The sequence below is a fragment of the Pseudorasbora parva genome, chromosome 25, assembly GCF_024679245.1.
Source record: "Pseudorasbora parva isolate DD20220531a chromosome 25, ASM2467924v1, whole genome shotgun sequence".
Classification (NCBI taxonomy): domain Eukaryota; kingdom Metazoa; phylum Chordata; class Actinopteri; order Cypriniformes; family Gobionidae; genus Pseudorasbora; species Pseudorasbora parva.
The window spans coordinates 20,761,620-20,782,448 of NC_090196.1; the positions used below are offsets into that span (position 1 = coordinate 20,761,620).

General features: G+C 39.0%; 2 protein-coding genes across 2 annotated transcripts; one reads left to right on the top strand and one right to left on the bottom strand.

Annotated features, from left to right (window-relative positions):
* Positions 1 to 654: 654 nt before the first annotated feature.
* e2f4 (E2F transcription factor 4) lies at positions 655 to 9,043 on the bottom strand. The gene is made up of 10 exons (XM_067436549.1): positions 8,332 to 9,043; positions 7,193 to 7,302; positions 6,147 to 6,308; positions 5,520 to 5,563; positions 5,322 to 5,386; positions 4,789 to 5,089; positions 3,018 to 3,167; positions 2,765 to 2,809; positions 2,598 to 2,642; positions 655 to 2,331 (listed from the first exon to the last, which is right to left on the bottom strand). The coding sequence occupies exons 1-10, from the start codon at positions 8,485 to 8,487 to the stop codon at positions 2,216 to 2,218; spliced, it is 1,194 nt and encodes a 397-aa protein (XP_067292650.1). The 5' UTR covers positions 8,488 to 9,043; the 3' UTR covers positions 655 to 2,215.
* Positions 9,044 to 9,499: 456 nt separating this feature from the next.
* Positions 9,500 to 15,098, top strand: LOC137064454 (cytochrome P450 2F2-like). Its single transcript, XM_067435808.1, has 9 exons — positions 9,500 to 9,705; positions 9,850 to 10,012; positions 10,170 to 10,322; positions 10,427 to 10,587; positions 10,722 to 10,895; positions 13,756 to 13,894; positions 14,260 to 14,447; positions 14,518 to 14,659; positions 14,747 to 15,098. The coding sequence occupies exons 1-9, from the start codon at positions 9,544 to 9,546 to the stop codon at positions 14,938 to 14,940; spliced, it is 1,476 nt and encodes a 491-aa protein (XP_067291909.1). The 5' UTR covers positions 9,500 to 9,543; the 3' UTR covers positions 14,941 to 15,098.
* Positions 15,099 to 20,829: the final 5,731 nt, after the last annotated feature.

Here is a 20,829-nt window from a genome sequence, read left to right on the forward strand (position 1 = left end):
GATTATTTCTATTTAATATTTTCATTTTTTTCTTGTTTTGTTTTTCATTAGTGTAATACTGGTTTAAATATCCTTTTTTAATATCCATATAAACAACAACATAAGGTAAATAGTTTGCATTTTTGTGTATGTATAGGCCTATATATTTTATTACTAAAATTATAAGACTTTTTGTTCATAGGTCGTTTTAATAATTGCTATTTTTTTCTATTAACAACAAAAACAGACAATACAAAGTAAAATATAAGTATCTTAAAATACTTTTTTTAAACGCTGACATTTTCGTGATATGATGTAAACCTAATGAAGTAATGATAATAGTAGTAATTTTTTTTAGACTTCCTTATATAATAGCTAAACAATTTTAATATTTCACTTATTAATTTAAGCCAGTAAAAAACATATGGTTGGTGCCTTAATCAAAGCAGAATGGTAAAACCATTGGATCAATCCTTGAGGGATTCAAGCATTCAAACTATGTTGCCAACCCCAGTTTTAAACCACTACACAATAGCCCTATTCAAGTGAAACTTGAACAGATCTGCAGGATATGACTCAATCACCTAGAAGCAGTATGACAGACTCCTAAGGAATTAAGTGAAGAAAAAAGAAAGGGAAGCAAATACCTTAAAATCACAGACAAATTCTAGAGCATCACAAATACAAAAACGTCTTTTATTTCATGGGGAGGATGATTCCAGTAAAGAACAACGATTCTGGTATTTTGAATGACACCGTGCATGTAAAACTGCTCAAATTCCCTGGATATTGTAAAACTGACTCAGCCAACCCATTAAATGCATAGGGCTGGAAGTTACCTGTGTGAAAAACTGCTTTAAAGTGCAATGTGGAGATAGTTTCCTCTGTTGAGCCTTGCACACCCATTTATCTACAGAAAAACAGACCAGTTTGAAATCTATCCAGTACAAAAATAAATGATAAACGCTTACTGTGTACAAGCATAAAAATATTATTTAGCAGATAGGAACATTAAGAAAACAATGTTTTTTTGTGTGTGGGGCAAACCCTTAGTACCAACAGTCAGGACTCAGGAGCCCAAATAACATTCTTTTCCTTATTACACAGCCTGTTGATACTCTTATTTGTCATATTGTGACTTTCTCTTTACTTCCCCCATAAACCCACATCCTTCTTTAGACAGTTATTCTCATATACAGACATCACTTGCTTTCAAAAGGATCTATACATGTATATAAACTGGTTACAGACAAACGTACTGTATCGACTGAAAACGCAGGGAAGGACTGTTTTAAAATACAAAAATAGCAATTGCCATCAAATTTAACATTTATACAGGGCTTTATGGGTGACTTTCACAGCAGTTATTTCATTAAACAAGGTTAAATTCATATCGTGAGTCATACACAAAAGTATTAACAAGAAACACATGAAACAGACAAAGTAGGAATGGTTCATCCAACACTAAGTACGCTCCTTCACTTTTTCTGAGGATATACGCTATGATAAATAGATTTTGCTTTGTTAGCACCAAACCGTGAAGATTCCACACAATATAGGCTTCCCCACTACGATCGCTGCCTCTTTTTATTAGTGTAACTTAATTACTTCCACATTATGTTTCCGAGAGCTGGCATTTGCAGTAAGATGAGAACAAACGTGCTTGTTTCTTATTGGCTGAATCACTTTATGCATTCTTCAAAAGCATAATTATGGAAGGCAAGCAATACACTTTTTCCATGAATAATCGGTATACTAGTTGCGTCCAGTAAATGCGCTGTGATAAAACGTGCTACTTAAGAACAGGAAGACATTTAAAACGACACATCCAGCTGGTATTTTCATTGAACCATTAACCAATGCTGGTGAATTTTGTCTATTTTGTGATAAACATGAATTTCCCCTTGTGTCTGTCTATACAAAAGTAGTATAAAAACAATGGCCTTAAAAAGAGAATGGGACTAATTGATTAACCAAAATGGTTTGCATGGACGTCCGATATCTTCCATCAGATCAGAGCAGTTGAATTTAGCAGGGAAAGTTCATTTTCAGTCAGCCATTTTGGAGATTTGGAGTAAATATACACATATAAAAAAAGCTTTATATACACACAGAATCAGCTTATCATACATATGGATCTGACACAGAGCCACGCTTTCTTTTTTCTCTCCTTTGAAAAGGGCTAAAAAAAGAAAGTTCTTTAAGTACACTACTCTTGTTGTATTGTGTTTGGAGGTCAAAGGTTGGCAATGGGAACATCAAAAAGGTCACAAAGGCCCTCCGTTTCATCCAGGTTATAGATGTAGTCATGGTCACCCGGAGGAGGGGATAGACGGAGGAGTGGAGAGAAAACTATGAAAGAGAAAGAGAGAAGAGTGATGCTGTGGCTATCTTTGTGTAACCGCATGAAACGGCGTCTAGAAGTTGCTCATTTTATTTGTCATCAAACCCATCATGATATTCAGTTGATGGTCAAATTTAAATTAGTTTTATTGATTATATAAACATGATATAATACAGAGTTCATGTGACATTGGATTTGTTATGTACACAAATAACCACATTCCATGTTTAGTAATAGACTATGTACAGGCGGGCTGACTCATGATCGGCTTTACCTTCTGATGACATCAGCTCCTCAAGCAAATCTGTACTCATAATTTCTGTATGGAGGAAGAAGGAAATATGTTCCTTGTGTTACTTCACTGAGTTCAGCCAAGCACATTAGGAGTAGACTGTGATAACAATGAGCAGCAGATCTCAAGCATGTTAAACAGGTCCTCACCTTTAGGGTCAAACATTTCTGAAAGTTCTTTGGGGAAGTCCAGAACTGAGAAAAAGAAAGGGACAACGGAGTCACAATTGTTTAAAGAACCACTCCCAAACAAGACTCGCAGTGTCAGCGCAAAATGAACTGCATCTGGTTTACTATTGATCATATAAATTAATTCCCTCTATATTATGACAACTGGTAAAAGAGAAAGAAAATTCTCTTAAATTAAAACAGTGATGTTGTTTTCAAATCCATGGACACTTACGATCTGAAGGGTCTGTTTTGATTGGCTCAAATATTGTTGATGAATCAGGAAGTGAAGAGCTGTCCAATGAAGCAGATGACTGCAGCTGCTGGGTGGCCGCTGAAGATACCGGATTGGCTGTTGTATCAGAGGTGGATGTGCTTGAAATCTCTACAACCCCAGAGGGGAAAAAAAGAAACATTTAATGATGAATAACATAAAAATAATAAAATATATATAAATTAGGGATGTACAATATATTGGCATCTGCTGATATATGTTCATTTTTAATTTTAACGTTATCAACCGGACAAGTAAACAGACTAGCAAGCAGAGTCAATTTTGCAAGCTTTTGTGCAATTGTAAGTTGTAACATTATTATGTTTATTTTGCGTAGCATTTAATGATTTTTCACCTAACACAATAATGACTTAAAATGATTGTTTGATGGGTAACTTTCAGCCAAATTTGATGTGACATTAATTTGATTAATTAAATTGGATTTAAAAAAAAAACTTTGGAAACACTTTAGTATGGGGAACACATTCACTATTAACTACAACTTTTGTTTCAAACTCCTAATTCACTGCTTATTAATAGTTAGTAAAGAAATTTCTGTAGTGTTAAAGTTTAGGTATTGGGTAGGATTAAGGGATGTAGAATAGTTAACACACACAAAAACTATATCGCCAAAAGTTTAGACGTCCAACTTTACATGCACATGAACTTTATGTCATCCCATTCTTAACCCATAGGGTTTTCTTTGGAGTTTGCAGCTATAACAGCTTCAACTCGTCTGGGAAGGCTTTCCACAAGGTTTAGGAGCGTTAATGGGAATTTGACCATTCTTCTAGAAGGTCAAGCACTGATGTTGGACAAGAAGGCCTGGCTCCCAGTCTCTGCTCTAATTAATCCCAAAGGTGTTCAGTCGGGTTGAGGTCAGGCCAGTCAAGTTCCTCCACATCTTGCTCATCCATGCTTTATGGACCTTGCTTTGTGCACTGGTAAGCAGTCATGTTGGAATAGGAAGAGACCATCCCCAAAATTTTCCCACAAAGTTAGGAGCATGACATTTTCCAAAATGTCTTGGTATGCTGAAGCATTAGGAGTTCCTTTCACTAGCCCTCACCCTAAGGGGCAAAACTTAACCCCTAAAAAACAACCCACATCAGTCTCCCCTCCACCAAACCAAAGTAACATTCTCCTGGCAACCGCCGAACACAGACTCGTCCATCAGATTGCCAGACAGAGAAGCGTGATTGGTCACTCCAGACAACACGTCTCCATTGCTCATGTAAGGCTTGCATGAGCTGTTCTGCCATGGAAACCCATTCTTGAGCTAATCTGAAGGCCACACAAAATTTGGATGTCTGAAGCTATTGCCCCTGCAGAAAGTTGCCGACTTTTTTACTACTTTGTGGCTGAGTTGCTGATGTTCCCACTGTTATAATACCACTAACAGTTGACCGTAGAATATTTAGTAGTGAGGAAATTTCACAAATGGACTATCTCCTGAGAGTGAACCATTCTTTCACAAATGTTTGCAAAAGCAGTCTGCATGCCTAGGTGCTTGATTTTATACATCTGTGGCCATGGAAGTGATTGGAACACCTGAATTTAATGATTTTGAGGGGTGTCCCAATAATTCTGGCAATATAATATATTAATATTATTTACAAGCCTTCACTACCAACTAAGTAAAGATGAAAAACAAAGTACATTACAATAAAAGAAAAAACAAGCGTTTTCGATATTTCATTCATGATAAAAATTTTGATTAATTTCACCCAACCTGAGGCTGCTCTAGCAGCAGAGACAGTGTTTGTGTTGGGCGGGACAGTGGTGGAGGAGGTGGTAGGACTCTGGCAGGTGGAGGTGGGCGATTGCGTACTATTGGCTGCTGGTTTGGTGGATGCAACAGCAGCAGAGGTAGTTGAAGCAGGGGTGGACAGGCTCTGAAGCATGTCATCTGGTGGGGGTACAGGCAGCACCACAGGAGCAGAACTAGAGGGGTCTTTATTCACCAGGAGAACCTCAATGGGACCTGCAGAGCTCTTCAGGTGAATCTGGTACTTCTTTTGTCCATTGACATGCTACAAAAAAAAGTAAGTGTATTTAGCTTCTGGATTGTGCTGGTGTTTTTCTTAAGGAGCATAATTTATTTGAAAGAGACATAAAACTAATAAAACAGAGATAAAATGTTTTTATGCTACTACTGTGTAGATTTGTGTGTACCACGGTAACGTGTGTGTATCTATATAATTACTCAATCAGATAGTTATCAGATATCCAGTGGTTTTTAAGGGAAATGCAAGCAGCACTTACAGATTCAGGCACAGGGACCTCCAGCTGTGTTCCTGAGGGAGCTCTGATTGCTAAAAGAGTGTCACCTAGTGGTAGACAAACATATAGTTAACTTCAATAAGAAAACAATATGGGTAGACACTTTCAGCTTTATGACCGGTAATGTTTGTTATTGCAGTGACACTGCTGCTTTGTTAGGTGTCTGATGGGAAAACCAACCTTTGAAGCAATTGCAGAGGTCTTGATGCGTTACATATGCCAGAGTGTGTCAAATTAAGGACAAACGGCAAACAAATGCTGAATTTGGAACCGCATACTACTTCCTAGATTACTACTACTGCCATTGAAAGATATGGATAAAGTAGAATACTAGTATGTGGTTCTCAGAGGTCACACTCACAGCTCGTTGGCTAAACGTCTGATGCATATAGCACACAAAATTAGGTTTAAAAGTCGTCATCTGATTGAATTCTACAGGATTTCCAGGAGACGTGTGTTGCATTTTGTAATGGTCTACCTGGAAACAAACCCACCGTGACACCAAACCCCCTCATGGAAGAAATTTTTTTTACACGCCAGTCTGCTCTATTGTAGGGACATCGACATTTCATTTTCACACCCCTAAACATGACACTGAACAAAAGGAACCATGACTGGTTGCTTTACACGTCAATCAGAGGGCCTCTGGGCTGTCTTAGTCCAGTGAAAGTTGCTATGTCCAGACCATCTGCAATTAGTCTGACTATGGCGAACATAACCTTAAATTCATATAAAAACTCAATTTAAATTATTGTAAGAGCATGTAGAGTAAAAACAGTGGACTTAAATGTGTAGCTAGAAGGATATGGGCTATTTAGTGAGTCGTCTGTCACATTCTTGATGCTCTGCTGAACCCAAACTCTCTGCTGGTCCAGTTCATGTTCCCTCCTGTCAAGATCCTCTAATTCCAACTTGAGATCTATCAGCTTGTCTGCAATTTCACGCGTGTTGCAACCAGGACCAACACCCCTACAAATAAACAAAAATAGAAACAGACATTTAGATCCAAGTGAATTAGTTGACATTTGAACAGACAGCTCTCGAAAACATATTTAGCCACAGCTTAATCATTTAAACAGTTGTCTCAGAAGACCAATTAGCTGCATTAGGTTGGGTTATTAATTAAAATAAACCTTTTATAATTTGCTCACTGGCACTTACTATGAATTGTTTCTATATAGAGGTTGCTAAGATTTTTGTTATGTTTTTAAAAGAAGTCACCATGACCGCATTTATTTGATCAAGATAAACAGTAATATTGTGAAATATTAACTGTTTATATCTTAATATATTTATAATGTAACTTATTTCGTTGATGGTAAAGCTTAATTTTCAGCATCATTCCTCCAGTCTTCAGTGTCACATGATCCTTCAGAAATCTATTCTAATATGATGATTTGCTGCTCAAGAAAACATTGTCAATGTTAAAAACATTTGGGCTGCTTAATATTTTTTATACTTTTAAAATACTTGAACAAAGTTTAACTGCATTTAGTTTAAAAATTATTATTTTGTCTTTACTGTCTTTTTGATCAATTTAATATATCCTTGCTGAATAAAACTATTTTAAAAAATATTTCTGAGGCCAGACTTTTGAATGGCAGCATATATACAATAATACATTTATAACATTTATAATTTTATGCAACACTATGCACTCTTGCTTAATAATATATATTTGTATAATTACCATTAGAATTACATAATTCACAAGGAAAAGATGCCTGACATTCAATTTTTGTCTTAATGTGTTGATGCGAAACACTAATAATGCTGGGACCATCAAAATAGGAATAGAGAGTATATTTCAACATTAAAAAAGACACCGGAAAGCATCTGCACAATTGCCTTACTTCCACTGAATGCTGTTTTTGGATTTCTTTTCAATGAGTCCAATGCCTTCCAAAACATTGGTGATGTCGTAGATCCGCCGTTTCTGCCTTACAGCCAAAGTATCTGCAGCCTAAAATCACATTCACACAAAGCAAACCAGAATATTGATTCTGCTCATTACATGGAACTAAACAAAACAAGCGTTTTGCACATTGCAAATGTTTAGCATACAAAGCCTTTAAGAATAGCGCACTGAAAATAAACTCATGACTATTTCTTCTGTGGGAAATGTATTAAGTAGAATGGGAGAGGCTGACAGCATTGGTCACCATTCAGTTGCATCGCATCTTTATTCCATGCAATGAAAGTGAATGGTGACTAAGGCTGTCATACAGCCCAACATCTCCTTTTGTGTTCCCACTGAAGAAAAGGCAAGTCATATGGGTTTGGAACAAAATTAGGGCGAGTAAATGACAAAATGTTCATGTTTCTTTGAGCTGTCCCTTTAAGGCGTATTGACTATCTAAACAGCCCAGAAAAGTTGACAACTTGATGCAATCAACTTCCATTAGGTCCTGCTCATTTCTAAACGGATTCAATACTTCGAATACACAACCCAAGAGCATTCAAATCACCTAATTAGTATTTTAATACGTTTAAGACACGTAATATCGTGTTTAAACACCAATATGCAAAAAAACGCATCTCCCGGTCGCACAGGCCTAAACTATACCAAACCCGAGAGCACGTGCTTGTTTTGAAGGCTTTTGTTTGAGTTTTCAGTCCGGATGGGATCCGTTTCATAACCCCAAGAAACCTCCCGGATACAATAAGAAACACCACAGGAGCGAAAAGTACATTACAACCTGTTAGCTGGCTCGCCTGGTTTAGTGCAGGAACTACTTTATTTAAGCTGAGCTGTCGGGTAGTTGAGAGAAGGGTTGAACATGCACGCGACCCCCTCCTCTCTTACCAAAGAAACTTTTTAATCAACTTTTCTGTGCTGTTATACGACCTGGAGCGCGTCTGTTTGCATGCACACATTAAAAACGATGCATTTGCAGCAGGCGCTGTCCGTCTTGCGCATCGCGCGTGCGATACTGAAAACATATAGCTCGTGAAGGTGATGGTGGTGATGATGAGCTCGTCTCGTGCTTACAGCTTTCAAATCCAGCACTCCGTCCTTCGCTTCCTGCAGTAGAGTCACAAATTTAGTCGTGAGCAGCCCGAGACTTTTCTCGTGGCGACTGGGGGTCTGCGGCTGCAGCGACTCTCCCATCGCCCCCAGTTCGTTTCTTCCGGTCTCTAAATCCATCAAGTTGCTTTTAAAGTATTGATAAATCCCCACAGGTCGGTTTGTGTTTGTATATTGAACGCTTTCTGTTGTTATATAGCTGACAGCACCGCTTCTACCGCCCGAGCACTGGCTTCCCGTCAACGACCGGTGATTCCTAGAGCATGGACGGGAAAGTTCACCTCGAAATTGGGAGAGTTAAGCCCCGTTCAGGGTCTGGTCCGGTTCAGGACACAGGTTACCCGAACCCAGATGGCCTAACAAGAACAGGCGCTCTCACAAGCACCGGAGCTGAGCTGCTTGAATGACTGAAGCCGTTGATGGCGCGGTGCATCATGGGATGACCTGATAAAAAAAATGGAAGGCTCTGCCGAACGGCCTGTAGGGGGCGATAAGAACAGCACATTAATCTGAAGCGGCCATGTGGGGGCCACAGATACCGGGTTTTGTCTTTGCCATGTGCCAAATTGAAAACTGCAAGTTTTTATGTGGCTGAATTGTTAAGCATTTTAAAGCTGTAGCCTGTAAAATCACCAGTGTTTGCTGTACTTTCACTGGGTGCATCATAATTCGAATAGGTATATCATTAGGTAGGCTATTGGTTAACTTTATGTCTTGCAACCATAGATATGCGATAGATAGATAGATAGATAGATAGATAGATAGATAGATAGATAGATAGATAGATAGATAGATAGATAGATAGATAGATAGATAGATAGATGGATGGATGGATGGATGGATGGATGGATGGATGGATGGATGGATGGATGGATGGATGACTGGAATAACTCAGCTAGATTGATAGATAGATAGATAGATAGATAGATAGATAGATAGATAGATAGATAGATAGATAGATAGATAGATAGATAGATAGATAGATAGATAGATAGATAGATCATGGATGACTGGAAAATTACATATTTTATTGTTACATTGTGCTGGAAATGCCATTCTACAGGCAGTGTACTCTATGGGAATGTTCAGTGTTGGAAGTGGGAGGGTTCGGTGCGTAGTATCTTGAGTTTAAATGTGAAACGTGAGCAGATCACAGCTGGACATCAGTGAGTCAGCATGCTGGGCTTTCTGATACTGGTGTGGATATGCCTCTTCCTCGTGTTCCTCTTCATCCAGATCCCGAGGCCAAAAAACTTTCCTCCAGGGCCTCGTCCTCTGCCATTATTTGGGAATTTGCTTGAGCTAAACATCAATAATCCTTTGAAAGATTTCGAGAGGGTACAGTAGTACATTATTTGAACACTTCCTTCATTTTTAATATAAAGAAATACATTAAGAATAACCATACCACTTTCAAGAGTTATCTGTGTAAAATATCTGGTAATGTTTTGCTGTGTGATGTCTTAACACTAAACCTTTTAGTTGGCAGATCGCTATGGAAAAGTTTACAGTCTCTACCTTGGAGCAAAACCTTGGGTGGTTCTTAATGGTTATGAGGTTTTGAAGGAAGCCCTTGTTACTAAAGCTGTGGACTTTGCAGGACGTCCCCAGGACCTCATGGTCAATCGTACTACAAAAGGAAGCGGTAAATATACTTAAAAATCAACCTTCACGCTTATACCTCTGTACAGACTATGATTAAGCAATGTTTTTGAGGTTGTTTACTTTGAGTCCAAAGGGTTAGTCCAATTTCCAGCCTTATCTGATATTACACTTGGTATCTTTGGTGCATATTATTGCAGGTGTCATTTTGTCTGACTATGGCCCCAGTTGGAAAGAACACAGACGCTTTGCTTTGATGACCTTGAGAAACTTTGGCCTGGGGAAGCAGTCAATGGAGGAGAGAATTCTGGGGGAGGTTTCCCATGTCATTGCCAAATTGGAAAAAATAGTTGGTATTAATGTGCTTCTTTTTGTTATCTAATCTTCAGTATCTCAAAACAAACTCGCACAAGAGCTTGACTTGACATTCAGAACAATGTACTTTGTGTTTTTGCAGGGAACTCCTTTGCCCCTCAGACTATGTTCCACAATGCTGCATCAAATATCATTTGCATTGTTCTGTTTGGATCCCGTTATGATTATGAAGATGAATTCCTCAAGCTTTTCATTCACCTCTATACGGAGAATGCAAAGATTGCCAATGGACCGTGGGCCATGGTGTGACAGTGTTTTTTCACTTCATATTCACACTCAGCTAATAAAATACACATATAGAAGCTTTTTCTTTATTGTTTAAATAAAAGTTTCAGGTATCTAACGGCCAAAAAAGAAATGTCTCTATTTTTTTGCAGATATACGACACATTTCCCATGCTGAGATTTCTGCCCCTGCCCTTTAAGAAGGCGTTCACAAATGCCAAGAAAGCCAGAGAATTGTCTGCACAACTGGTCAATGAGCACAAAAATACAAGAGTCCCAGGAGAGCCAAGAGACTTCATTGACTGCTATCTGGATGAGCTTGATAAGGTGCGTGTGCATCTGTGAAGTTTTTTTTAAAGGAATTATCAGTTAATATCAGTTATTTGTGATATTAGAGATGTTTTAATTTATTGGTATTGGTTGATATTGGATATTTATTTGAGGCCTACCCTGGTCCTCTCTCTCCTTCACTGTTGTCGCTCCTCGTTTTATGTGTCCAAACTACTACGTGAGACACGAGACTGGTGCGGCGCACAGCCTAGCTGGCATTCATTATCACTCACGCTACCGGCTACTACATTCGCCATGTTGTCATTATCATGTGTCCTACCAGTGCCAGTCGCATCGCTTCGCTGCCAATCACAAATCCTGGCCTCATGGGATAGTAAAGTTCATGCACACTTCAGAATCTCATTGGAAGTAGTAGGTCATCCGGGTACTTTTTGCCTACTCTTTTATGAGGACTGTGAATTCTGACATGCTTTTTTCACATACTAATTTTCGCCTACTATATAGTAGGGAAGTATGTGATTTTGGATCCAGCCAGCCTTCAAGTTAGGGGCTATTTTCATGACACCATTTTTAACTAAAAACTTTTAATGCACTTTGGCTGTTCATTTACATGATATTTTATCAACAAAGTACGGGAGGAACACTTTCAAATTGCCTAACCAATCAGCGAGAGATGAGGCCTATACAATTAAGCTTGCAGAATCTGTGAAAATGTGAATAATTTTAACAAGGTGAAAGAGATCATACAAAATGTGTAATTTTTTATTTAGTGCTGTGCTGAAAAATATATTTTACATAATTTTTTTTTACATATGGTCAACAAGACCAAAAAAAAAGCAGAATTTATTCAAAATTCTGCTAAGGGGCCCTCCTACCTGACCCGTGAGTTATGTAAACCATTTGCCATTGCCATGCAGTTACAACTGACACCTCAGTGCTCCCTCCTTTGAACAAAACAGTCAAAGAATGAGGTTCAAACAATTGAAGTCAAGTTTCACAAACTAATTTCGGGAGAAGCACGCGCAAACAATTAAATCTAATTAAACACAGGTGGAGCAGGCTCAGATAATTAACCCAATTGGAACACAAGAGGAGCACATTAAACTAATCAGTTAATCAATGATAGGAGGTGTATCTCCTCCTCTCCCCCCCCCCCCCCCCCCACGAGAAAAAAACTTGTGAAACAATATTTATTTAACAATATTTTCTATAGAATCTTAAGATAGTACTTGCTGAAGACGGCTTTACTGTTGGTGAATCTGGCTGTACTGGGTGCTAGTACTGGCTGAGGCTGGATGTGGATCATCTGGGTCTGTGCTTGTACTGGCAGATGATCCAACATCTCCTCTACGTACAAACTTAAGCATAGCATTTGAAAATTATAGATAACAAATTGTTGCTATAAAGCTGCATCAGACCCATTCAAACGGGCTCCTCCAGATTTCCTTTTATACATTTTTAAATATAAAATACTATTTATACTATGGCTTGGCTCTTGTAATGTTTAACTAATGAACTAGTGATTCAGATATTAATAATCTCTGTGAGATATGACATCATTGTTGATATCAAGAATTCACTTTTGTACAAAAGAACATGTAATCCCTGATATCAATAAGATCGTGTTATTAGTAAAAATTCCACACCTAATATCAATAATTCACATTGTAAATAGTGAACATTTAATCATTGATATTAAAATGCATAAATTGTGAATGAATAAAAGCTAAAATGGTTTGCCATAGCATGCTACTGTGTTTTATATTATGCATGTTAAAGCAATATTTGATTCATGGTTATGATTTACTGAGGGATGTGCATCCATATTGACCAGTATGTCCAGCTAATTAATATCAACATTTTTAAATCAATATAGCCTATAAATCAATAGTCAATCAATGTCAAATTGTCAATACATTGCTTTCCATCTTTCATAATTTGTTTAGAGTTGTAACTAAACATTGACTAAGACTAGATAATCATTGTCTTGTTATGGAGCCTATGTGCACTTATGATGAGGAGGAGGACCATCATGCCCATATATTGTTCTGTCGGTCTGGTATCCACACAGATATTTCTGCTGGAAAATGCACGTTTAATTTCGTGCACGCGCATATGAACGCAAGTTCAAATGAGCGACGCGGATCATTTCCGAGCTGCAGTAAACAAACACCGCTGCCCTTTGTCGTTTATCAAAAAAACAAAACAACAACAACTCTGAACAAATTTATTTCTCAGGCACAACGACACAGAACACAGCCCTGAAAGCGGCTGACATTACCTAGCTAGACAGACCAAGAGATGCCTGCATCTTAGCAAACAGAAGAGAGATGCACATCATCTTAACTTTAGGGTACTGTTATTTGCTGACATCAAACTTGGAGAGGAGAGAACACAAGTTTACCTGATTGCTGTTCCCGCAATTCACTCTCATGGTGTTTTTCCCTCTTTTCATGGCCAGAATTCCGCTTAATTTTATCATCATTGTTTACAACATTGATTGGCGCGCTTTGACACGAGGGGGAGGTTGGGCCTTGAGCAAATTGCGGGGCCCTACGCAGCTTGCGTAGTGTGCGTATAGGGCTGTTCGGCTCTGACATTACCCTTTCAAAAGTTTATGAACCATTAATTCTCAACACTATGTGTCGTTTCCTGGATGATCCAATGATTTTTACACACTGTACATTATAATGTTGTGATGCCTAAATTCACTTGTAGCAGTAGGTACATATAATTTTAATTTCCACCATTCATTGGTTACACATAGCCCCATAATATGAACATCTTCGGTTGGTCAGCATCGGTCAGAATTTTAATGCCAGGTCATCTCTATTTCACCTGAATGAGAAAGTTGTCCTTATAAATCCCCTAATCAGTGTTACTTTAATTTCACCAGAGAGGAAATGATGGTTCCTCGTTCACTGAAGCTCAACTTATCCTGTACATTCTGGATTTGCACTTTGCAGGGACTGATACCACGTCGAACACCCTCCTCACTGGGTTTCTCTACCTCATGACCCACCCAGAGGTTCAAGGTTTGTCTTTTGATTTATTAATGCATTTTAATTAATTTGATCAATGTTTTAGCTTAAACATGAACACTTTATTTTAGGGTTTAAGTCTTGCTATTAACTAGTTGCTTATTAGCATGCATATACAAGGATAGTGGCTGTTTATTAGTACTTAATAAAGCACATTTTAATGCCTTATTCTGCACATTCTTATTTTACATACCTTAATCCTACCCAGTACCTAAGCTGAAACACTACAAAAACTACCGTATTAACTATTAATAAGCAATAAATTAGGGGTTTGTTGAGCCAAAAGTCGTAGTTAATAGTGAATATGTGTTCTGCATACTAAAGCGATGCAACTTTAACATAGCTTTTCATTTCACCAGCAAAATGCCAGCAAGAGATTGATGATGTTCTGGAGGGTAAAGATCACGCATCGTATGAAGACAGGCATGATATGCCGTACACAATGGCTGTTATTCATGAAGTCCAGCGTGTCGCTAACACTGTACCGCTAAGTGTGTTTCACTGCACCACCAAAGACACTGAGCTGATGGGCTACAACATCCCGAAGGTGAGGAAATTCCTATATAAGAGAGTTTTAACCCTTTAAAATCATGACTTTGTGTCTTTTTCTTCTCCAGGGAACTTTTGTTATTCCTAACCTCAGTTCTGTACTAAAAGAAGAAGGCCAGTGGAAGTTTCCTCATGAATTCAACCCAGACAACTTCCTGAATGAGGAGGGCCAGTTTGAGAAGCCTGAGGCTTTTCTGCCTTTTTCTGCAGGTAACGGATTCAGAATCAGATGCAGGTATAGTTTTGAGTCATTTGAGTGCATTTTGTAAATCGTATACGCACATATATGGTGTACAGGTCCCCGCGTGTGTCTTGGTGAGGGTCTTGCACGTATGGAGCTCTTCCTGGTCATGGTCACTCTGTTGCGCCGTTTCCAGTTTGTGTGGCCTGATGATGCCGGGGAACCGGATTACACCCCGGTGTACGGAGTCACACTCACCCCCAAACCCTACAGAATGCACATCAAATGCAGACAGACAGTCAAATCATGATGATCGTGTCAGATTTATGTTGCAAAAGATGATTTGATGTTATTATTATAATAACAGTAACAGTATCATGACTGGTCACATATATGATAAAAAGGTCATAAAAAGAATCGTATTGCATCATGAAGACAGTCCTTAAATAAAAAGCTTTCGTCACCTTGTCTGACTGTATGCCAGTGTGGTTTTATTGTGTTCACTTGTAGAGTTATTATCATTATTGATTCAGTGTCACATGATATGTCAGAAATCATTCTAATATGAACATTTCTTATTATAATCAATGGTAAAAACAGCGGCATCATATTTTTCATGATAAATTTGCTCAGGATTATTTGATTAATATAAGGGTCCAAATAATAGCATTTATTTAAAATAGAAATCTTTTGTACCCCAGGTTTCACAAACCAGGCTTAAGCTAGTCCCAGACTAAACAGTTTGAACTGAAAGCAACTTGCACTGATTTATCTTAAAGGGATAGTTCACTTTAAAATGAAAATTTTGTCATCCTTTACTACCCCTGAAGTTGTTTCAAACCTGTATGAATTTCTTTCTTCAGCTGAACACAAGGGAAGATATTTTGAAGAATGTCAGTAACCAAACAGTAAACTGGAGCCATCGACTTCCATAGTATATATATTTTTTTCTTCTATGATCTATTTATACATCATCTAAAAGCTGAATAAATAAGCTAACCATTGATGTATGGTTTGTTAGGACAATAGTTGGCCATCAAAATCTAAATATTGAGAAATCAACTTTCCCTTGAGCTTTTGATATATAAAAGGTCATGATAATATAAGATTATCCTGTAAGTTTCAGAGCTGAAAACGTCCTTGTTAGTCAAAGAAAAGCTTTTATAGACACCAGGCCCAGAAAACGATCGTGAGCTTCATTCTTACGTCATAGCGCTACGAAACAGCAACAGCCTTTACAGCACGTTTAATTCAGAAGCCCCGCCCACCGACTCATGGAGCTTATCGGATCACTAGCCAGCAGCAATAAACATGTGGAAGAAGATAGCAAGATATTGTGGAAGAACACAGTCCTGCATAAGCTTCCTTTGGACCATAATATTAGGAATGTGTGATACTTCATTTATTTTTAATGAAGTTCCAGCTCACATGGGGAAGACCGTTTGTGTGTTCACTTCATTTCACTGCGGAATGAATGGTGCAACAAACTTATGTGAGTAAAACGTCTTTTTATATGTAGTAATTGTAGTTCCAGGGCTGTAGCCTACCAGACCAAAACGTACACCTGTCAGAAATTCTTTCTTGTTCTGGCCACGCACGTGTGTGTGTTCTCGCAGCCCTGGTTCGGGAGTTTTCGCAGCTTGTTCTCGACACATCGCCTGAGCAGAACTTTTTTCTTGCGGGTGTCCGAGAACTATTGTGTGATTGGTCAGACATTTAATGTGGGCGGGGTTAATGCGGAGAAACGCAGATGATCGGCACCTGCTTTTCTGGTGAAGTATGAATGTACTGGCCAAAATGAACTTTGTTCTTGTTCTTGCCACCTTGAGAAAATGAACAAATTTCTTTGTTCTTGCAGAGTACGTTCCAAGAGCACACGGTTTGCGCTTAGGCCGGGAACACACTGCAAGCGTCCCTTGGGGGTCTCGGCTGCATGACGTTTTTATTTCGGCTCCCAATGCAGATGAACCAAAAAAAAAAAAAATCCTCTCAGGTACCTGGAATGATTGTTACAGTACCCTAGGAACATCGTTTTAGCATTTTTGTAGCAGAAACACCATCAAACCGATGAGAGCATCAGATTTTCCAATGTTTCTCTATAGTTGAAACCTAAAGATGTCCGAGTTCCGATGCTCGTGCAACTGATGCTTGACTGCTATTGGCTCATCTGCATTCGAAGGGAGGGGCTTACCGATAGGTCTATTGTAGTTTCTTTTCCAACTCAGTCACAGTAATCCAGTAGCGATGGCTTTGGGAATGGCCTCACAGGGCAGCGAAGCTGGAACTATTTTGCTCCGTCACAGAAAATAGTTACAAACGAAGTCAGTTGTCATTCCTGAATAATTTTTTTAAAAAGGGGGGGTGAAATGCTGTTTCATGCATACTGAGCTTTTTACACTGTTAAAGACTTGGATTCCCATCCTAAACATAGACAAAGTTTCAAAAACTAATGTTGGACGTTTGATGGAGTATTTCTGTGTCAAAAATACTCCTTCCGGTTTCTCACAAGTTTCGGAGAGTTTTTTTCGAGTATGGCTCGTCTTGACGTTAATATCAATCAATCAATCAACTTTATTTATATAGCGCTTTTACAATCACGATTGTGTCAAAGCAGCTTCACAGTGTCAAACAGGGTAATATTGCGACAAAATTAGATTTGGCTGTACAGCCGTACTGGAGAAAACAGTGATGTTATCAGCTTATTTTAATTTATCATATAGCGACAATGTTGGCAGATCACTATTATAGTTTATAGAATTAAATAAGACCTAATTCATATATTTTATTTGTATAATAAGTTGAATAATAGAAGTATCCAAGTAATAGAGCGGAAGGTCCTTGTATGGGCCGTACGGGCTCTTCTCCCGGTAGGGTGCGCGCGTGACTAGAGCGAGAGAGGAAATGCACAGCCATAAACACTTCTCTCAAGCTGCAGATCCAGTCGTCCGTGAACACTTATGTCGTTATAGTCCGCGCCGTGCTCCACTTTATTCCTATGGGTGACATCAAGCGACTTCAACACTTCAGCACAGCATTCCGGGAAGGCAGCGCTGCATTTGAACCGATTTGAACGCAGAAATTACGGCAAGCTTCACAACATCGCTTCAGTCGCGTCGCAAAGTGGATCTCCACGGTCACTGCTGTCACAGGACTTCACCAAATCATACCAAAGAAGTGTGTTTTTGACGGAGCGGTCCCAGCGATAAAGGTTCAGTCCTGCTTTGGAAACATGCAGTGAGTAAAACTGCTTCAAATGTCTATGCTGTTGGCTATCGTTGCATGAGTAAACATCAGTAAACAACACGATCGTGTATAATGTTAGTTAATTTATCAATGGAGCATGCGATCTATGGTGTGTGCTTGAACACATTTGTTTAGCTGACCACTATAGGTGTCAGTTTGTTTATTGTAAAACCACCCAAACATAAACCTTTGTTCTCACAAAGTGTGCTTCGTCATTCAAATGCACTAACGGTTACTCCATTGTTAATGTATAACGTTACACTAGTCTGACATGCAAAACCGTTTTGCTTGCTACTGCTAATGTTTAGTCGCATACAATAGTCCATAAACCGAATCATGTCCTAATAAACTGCGAGTAAAGACACACAAATGTTGACAGGCCACTAAATACAGTACATACCACAGAGACGTCCTACTGTTGCTGTTTCTCCTGTTCAATTATTTCAGCCTCCGGATCTGATTCTGGATCATATCTGTAGTAGTTGAATCTGGGTAGCGTTTTCTTCTCCACACAGTAAATTCCGGTCGGTGTTTATATGGGAACCACCAGCAGGGTGTTAAAGTAACACTGAAGCAGTGTTAGAGTTAATAAGACACTTAAGTGATTAATTGAGTGATGATTGTTTGATTATTGAAGACACCTGATGATAATGAGCAGAATCACTGAAGGAAAGATGTTGCTGTTTTCTTGAAATGTTTGGTCACCATTATGGTGATCAGTATTTCCTTTAGTTGGGCAGTTTGCCTCTTGGCTTCTGAGGTCAGTTTGTGATTTAAAGGGGGGGTGAAATGCTGTTTCATGCATACTGATCTTTTTACACTGTTAAAGACTTGGAATCCCATACTAAACATAGACAAAGTTTCAAAAGTTAAGGTGGACGTTTGATGGGAGTATTTCTTTGTCAAAAATACTACTTCCGGTTAGTCATAAGTTTCGGCAAGTTTTTTGAGATCATGCGTCCCCTTTGACGTTAATGGGGGCGGAATTTCCTTGTATGGGCCTTACAGACAATTCTACCGGAAGCGCGTGAGAGAGAGCGAGGGAGAGAGCGAAAGCAACAGGCTACCCCCATCAAAGCGCTGGCTTGTAGGATGCTAAACAGGTGATATAACCAGTAGCTACTGACTTACCCACTGATAGGCCGGCGGTCGATCTGTATTAGCACTTTCCTCACGCGACGGGCGAATCACTTTCCTCACAGAGCGACTCACTTTCCTCACGCGGCAGGCGAATCACTTTCCTCACTGAGCGAATCACTTTCCTCACAGAGCGACTCACTTTCCTCACGCGGCGGGCGAATCACTTTCCTCACTGAGCGAATCACTTTCCTCACAGAGCGAATCACTTTCCTCACAGAGCGACTCACTTTCCTCACGCGGCAGGCGAATCACTTTCCTCACTGAGCGAATCACTTTCCTCACAGAGCGAATCACTTTCCTCACGCGGCGGGCGAATCACTTTCCTCACTGAGCGAATCACTTTCCTCACTGAGCGAATCACTTTCCTCACAGAGCGAATCACTTTCCTCACTGCAGCGCGCTGCTGCACACGTCATTATTTAGCTCCGCTCACATGACACGCCCCCACCCGCTCGGCTTTTTTCGGAAAGACTCTGAACAGCGCATCTTTCTTATATAATTATAAAAAAAATAAAGACTTTTCGGAGATATGCAGGATGCAATGCTACTCTATAGGTACTCAAGATTGACATGACACTGACTGAAACTGAGTGTTTCACCCCCCCTTTAAGCAATTGTGTTTTTTTTAATACAGTTAATTTGTTGTGAAAACAACAATATTGCTTTCATCATCATAAAACAAAATGTTTTCTTAACTTCTCATTGATCAAAACAGATTTCTTGATGTTAATTGATAATATCCACCAACAGTACTTTCTTGTAACTAATAAAACAGTCTGAATTGTTATTTTTATTTTAAATAAATGGTGTTAATTATTATAGATCCACACACAAATCAGGAATCAGCGTATAAATCTCAACAATGGTGACACACTTAAATGATGCAATGCATGCTGGGAGCCATGATTTTTATACTGTAGTGGCTCCCAGAATGCATTGCAGCATGAAAGCGTCACCGTTGTTGAGACTCACTCGCTGATTCTTGATCTTTCTTTGTTTGGATAAAGATTATTTTTTCAGAATGTTTGATCTGTGTTAAGAAAGCAGTTGAATATAATCTATAAAGAGTTAAATAATTTGAACCAGGGATGAGTTTAATCAATATTTTCTTATAATGAACCACGTTTTATCATCTGATAAGCTTTGGTTAAGCTTATTTTGTAACTAATTACATGTTTTGATAAACACTGTTACACAAACTGACATCAGAAGCCAAGAGGCAAAGTGCCCAACTAAAGGAAACACTGATCACCATAATGGTGACCAAACATTTCAAGAAAACAGCAACATCTTTCCTTCAGTGATTCTGCTCATTATCATCAGGTGTCTTCAATAATCAAACAATCATCACTCAGTTAATCAGTTAAGTGTCTTATTAACTCTAACACTTCTTCAGTGTTACTTTAACACCCTGCTGGTGGTTCCCATATAAACACTGACCGGTGTTAATTCAACACCGGGGAATTTACTGTGCACGCTTGAGGACGTCATCGCTTTGCGCACTAGTCATTCTTTAGCTCCGCCCACACGATACGCCTCCAGGCGCTCTATTTTTTTCCGGAAAGACTCGGTACAGCCTATATTTCTTTTATAAATATAATAAAACTAAAGACTTTTCGGAGATATGAAGGATGCAATACTACTCTATAGGTACTCAAGATTGACATGAGATTGACTGAAACTGAGTGTTTCACCCCCCCTGTAACAAATTGTTCGCGTGCAAGACTCATGACTGTAATTTGTCGCCACCTACTGGTGTAAAACCAAAAGTTGGGGCCAAAGAGTCCAGACCAAGCGGCAACCTCCCGTGATCTCT

Coding starts and splice junctions, on each gene's coding strand:
- e2f4 (XM_067436549.1), bottom strand. CDS start 8,487: ATGGATTTAGAGACCGGAAGAAACGAACTGGGGGCGATGGGAGAGTCG. Junction 2,810..3,017: donor CAAAACAGACCCTTCAGATC/GTAAGTGTCCAT, acceptor TCTTTTTCTCAG/TTCTGGACTTCCCCAAAGAA. Junction 2,332..2,597: donor GGAGCTGATGTCATCAGAAG/GTAAAGCCGATC, acceptor TCTCTTTCATAG/TTTTCTCTCCACTCCTCCGT.
- LOC137064454 (XM_067435808.1), top strand. CDS start 9,544: ATGCTGGGCTTTCTGATACTGGTGTGGATATGCCTCTTCCTCGTGTTC. Junction 10,896..13,755: donor ATCTGGATGAGCTTGATAAG/GTGCGTGTGCAT, acceptor TAATTTCACCAG/AGAGGAAATGATGGTTCCTC. Junction 14,660..14,746: donor TTTTCTGCCTTTTTCTGCAG/GTAACGGATTCA, acceptor TATGGTGTACAG/GTCCCCGCGTGTGTCTTGGT.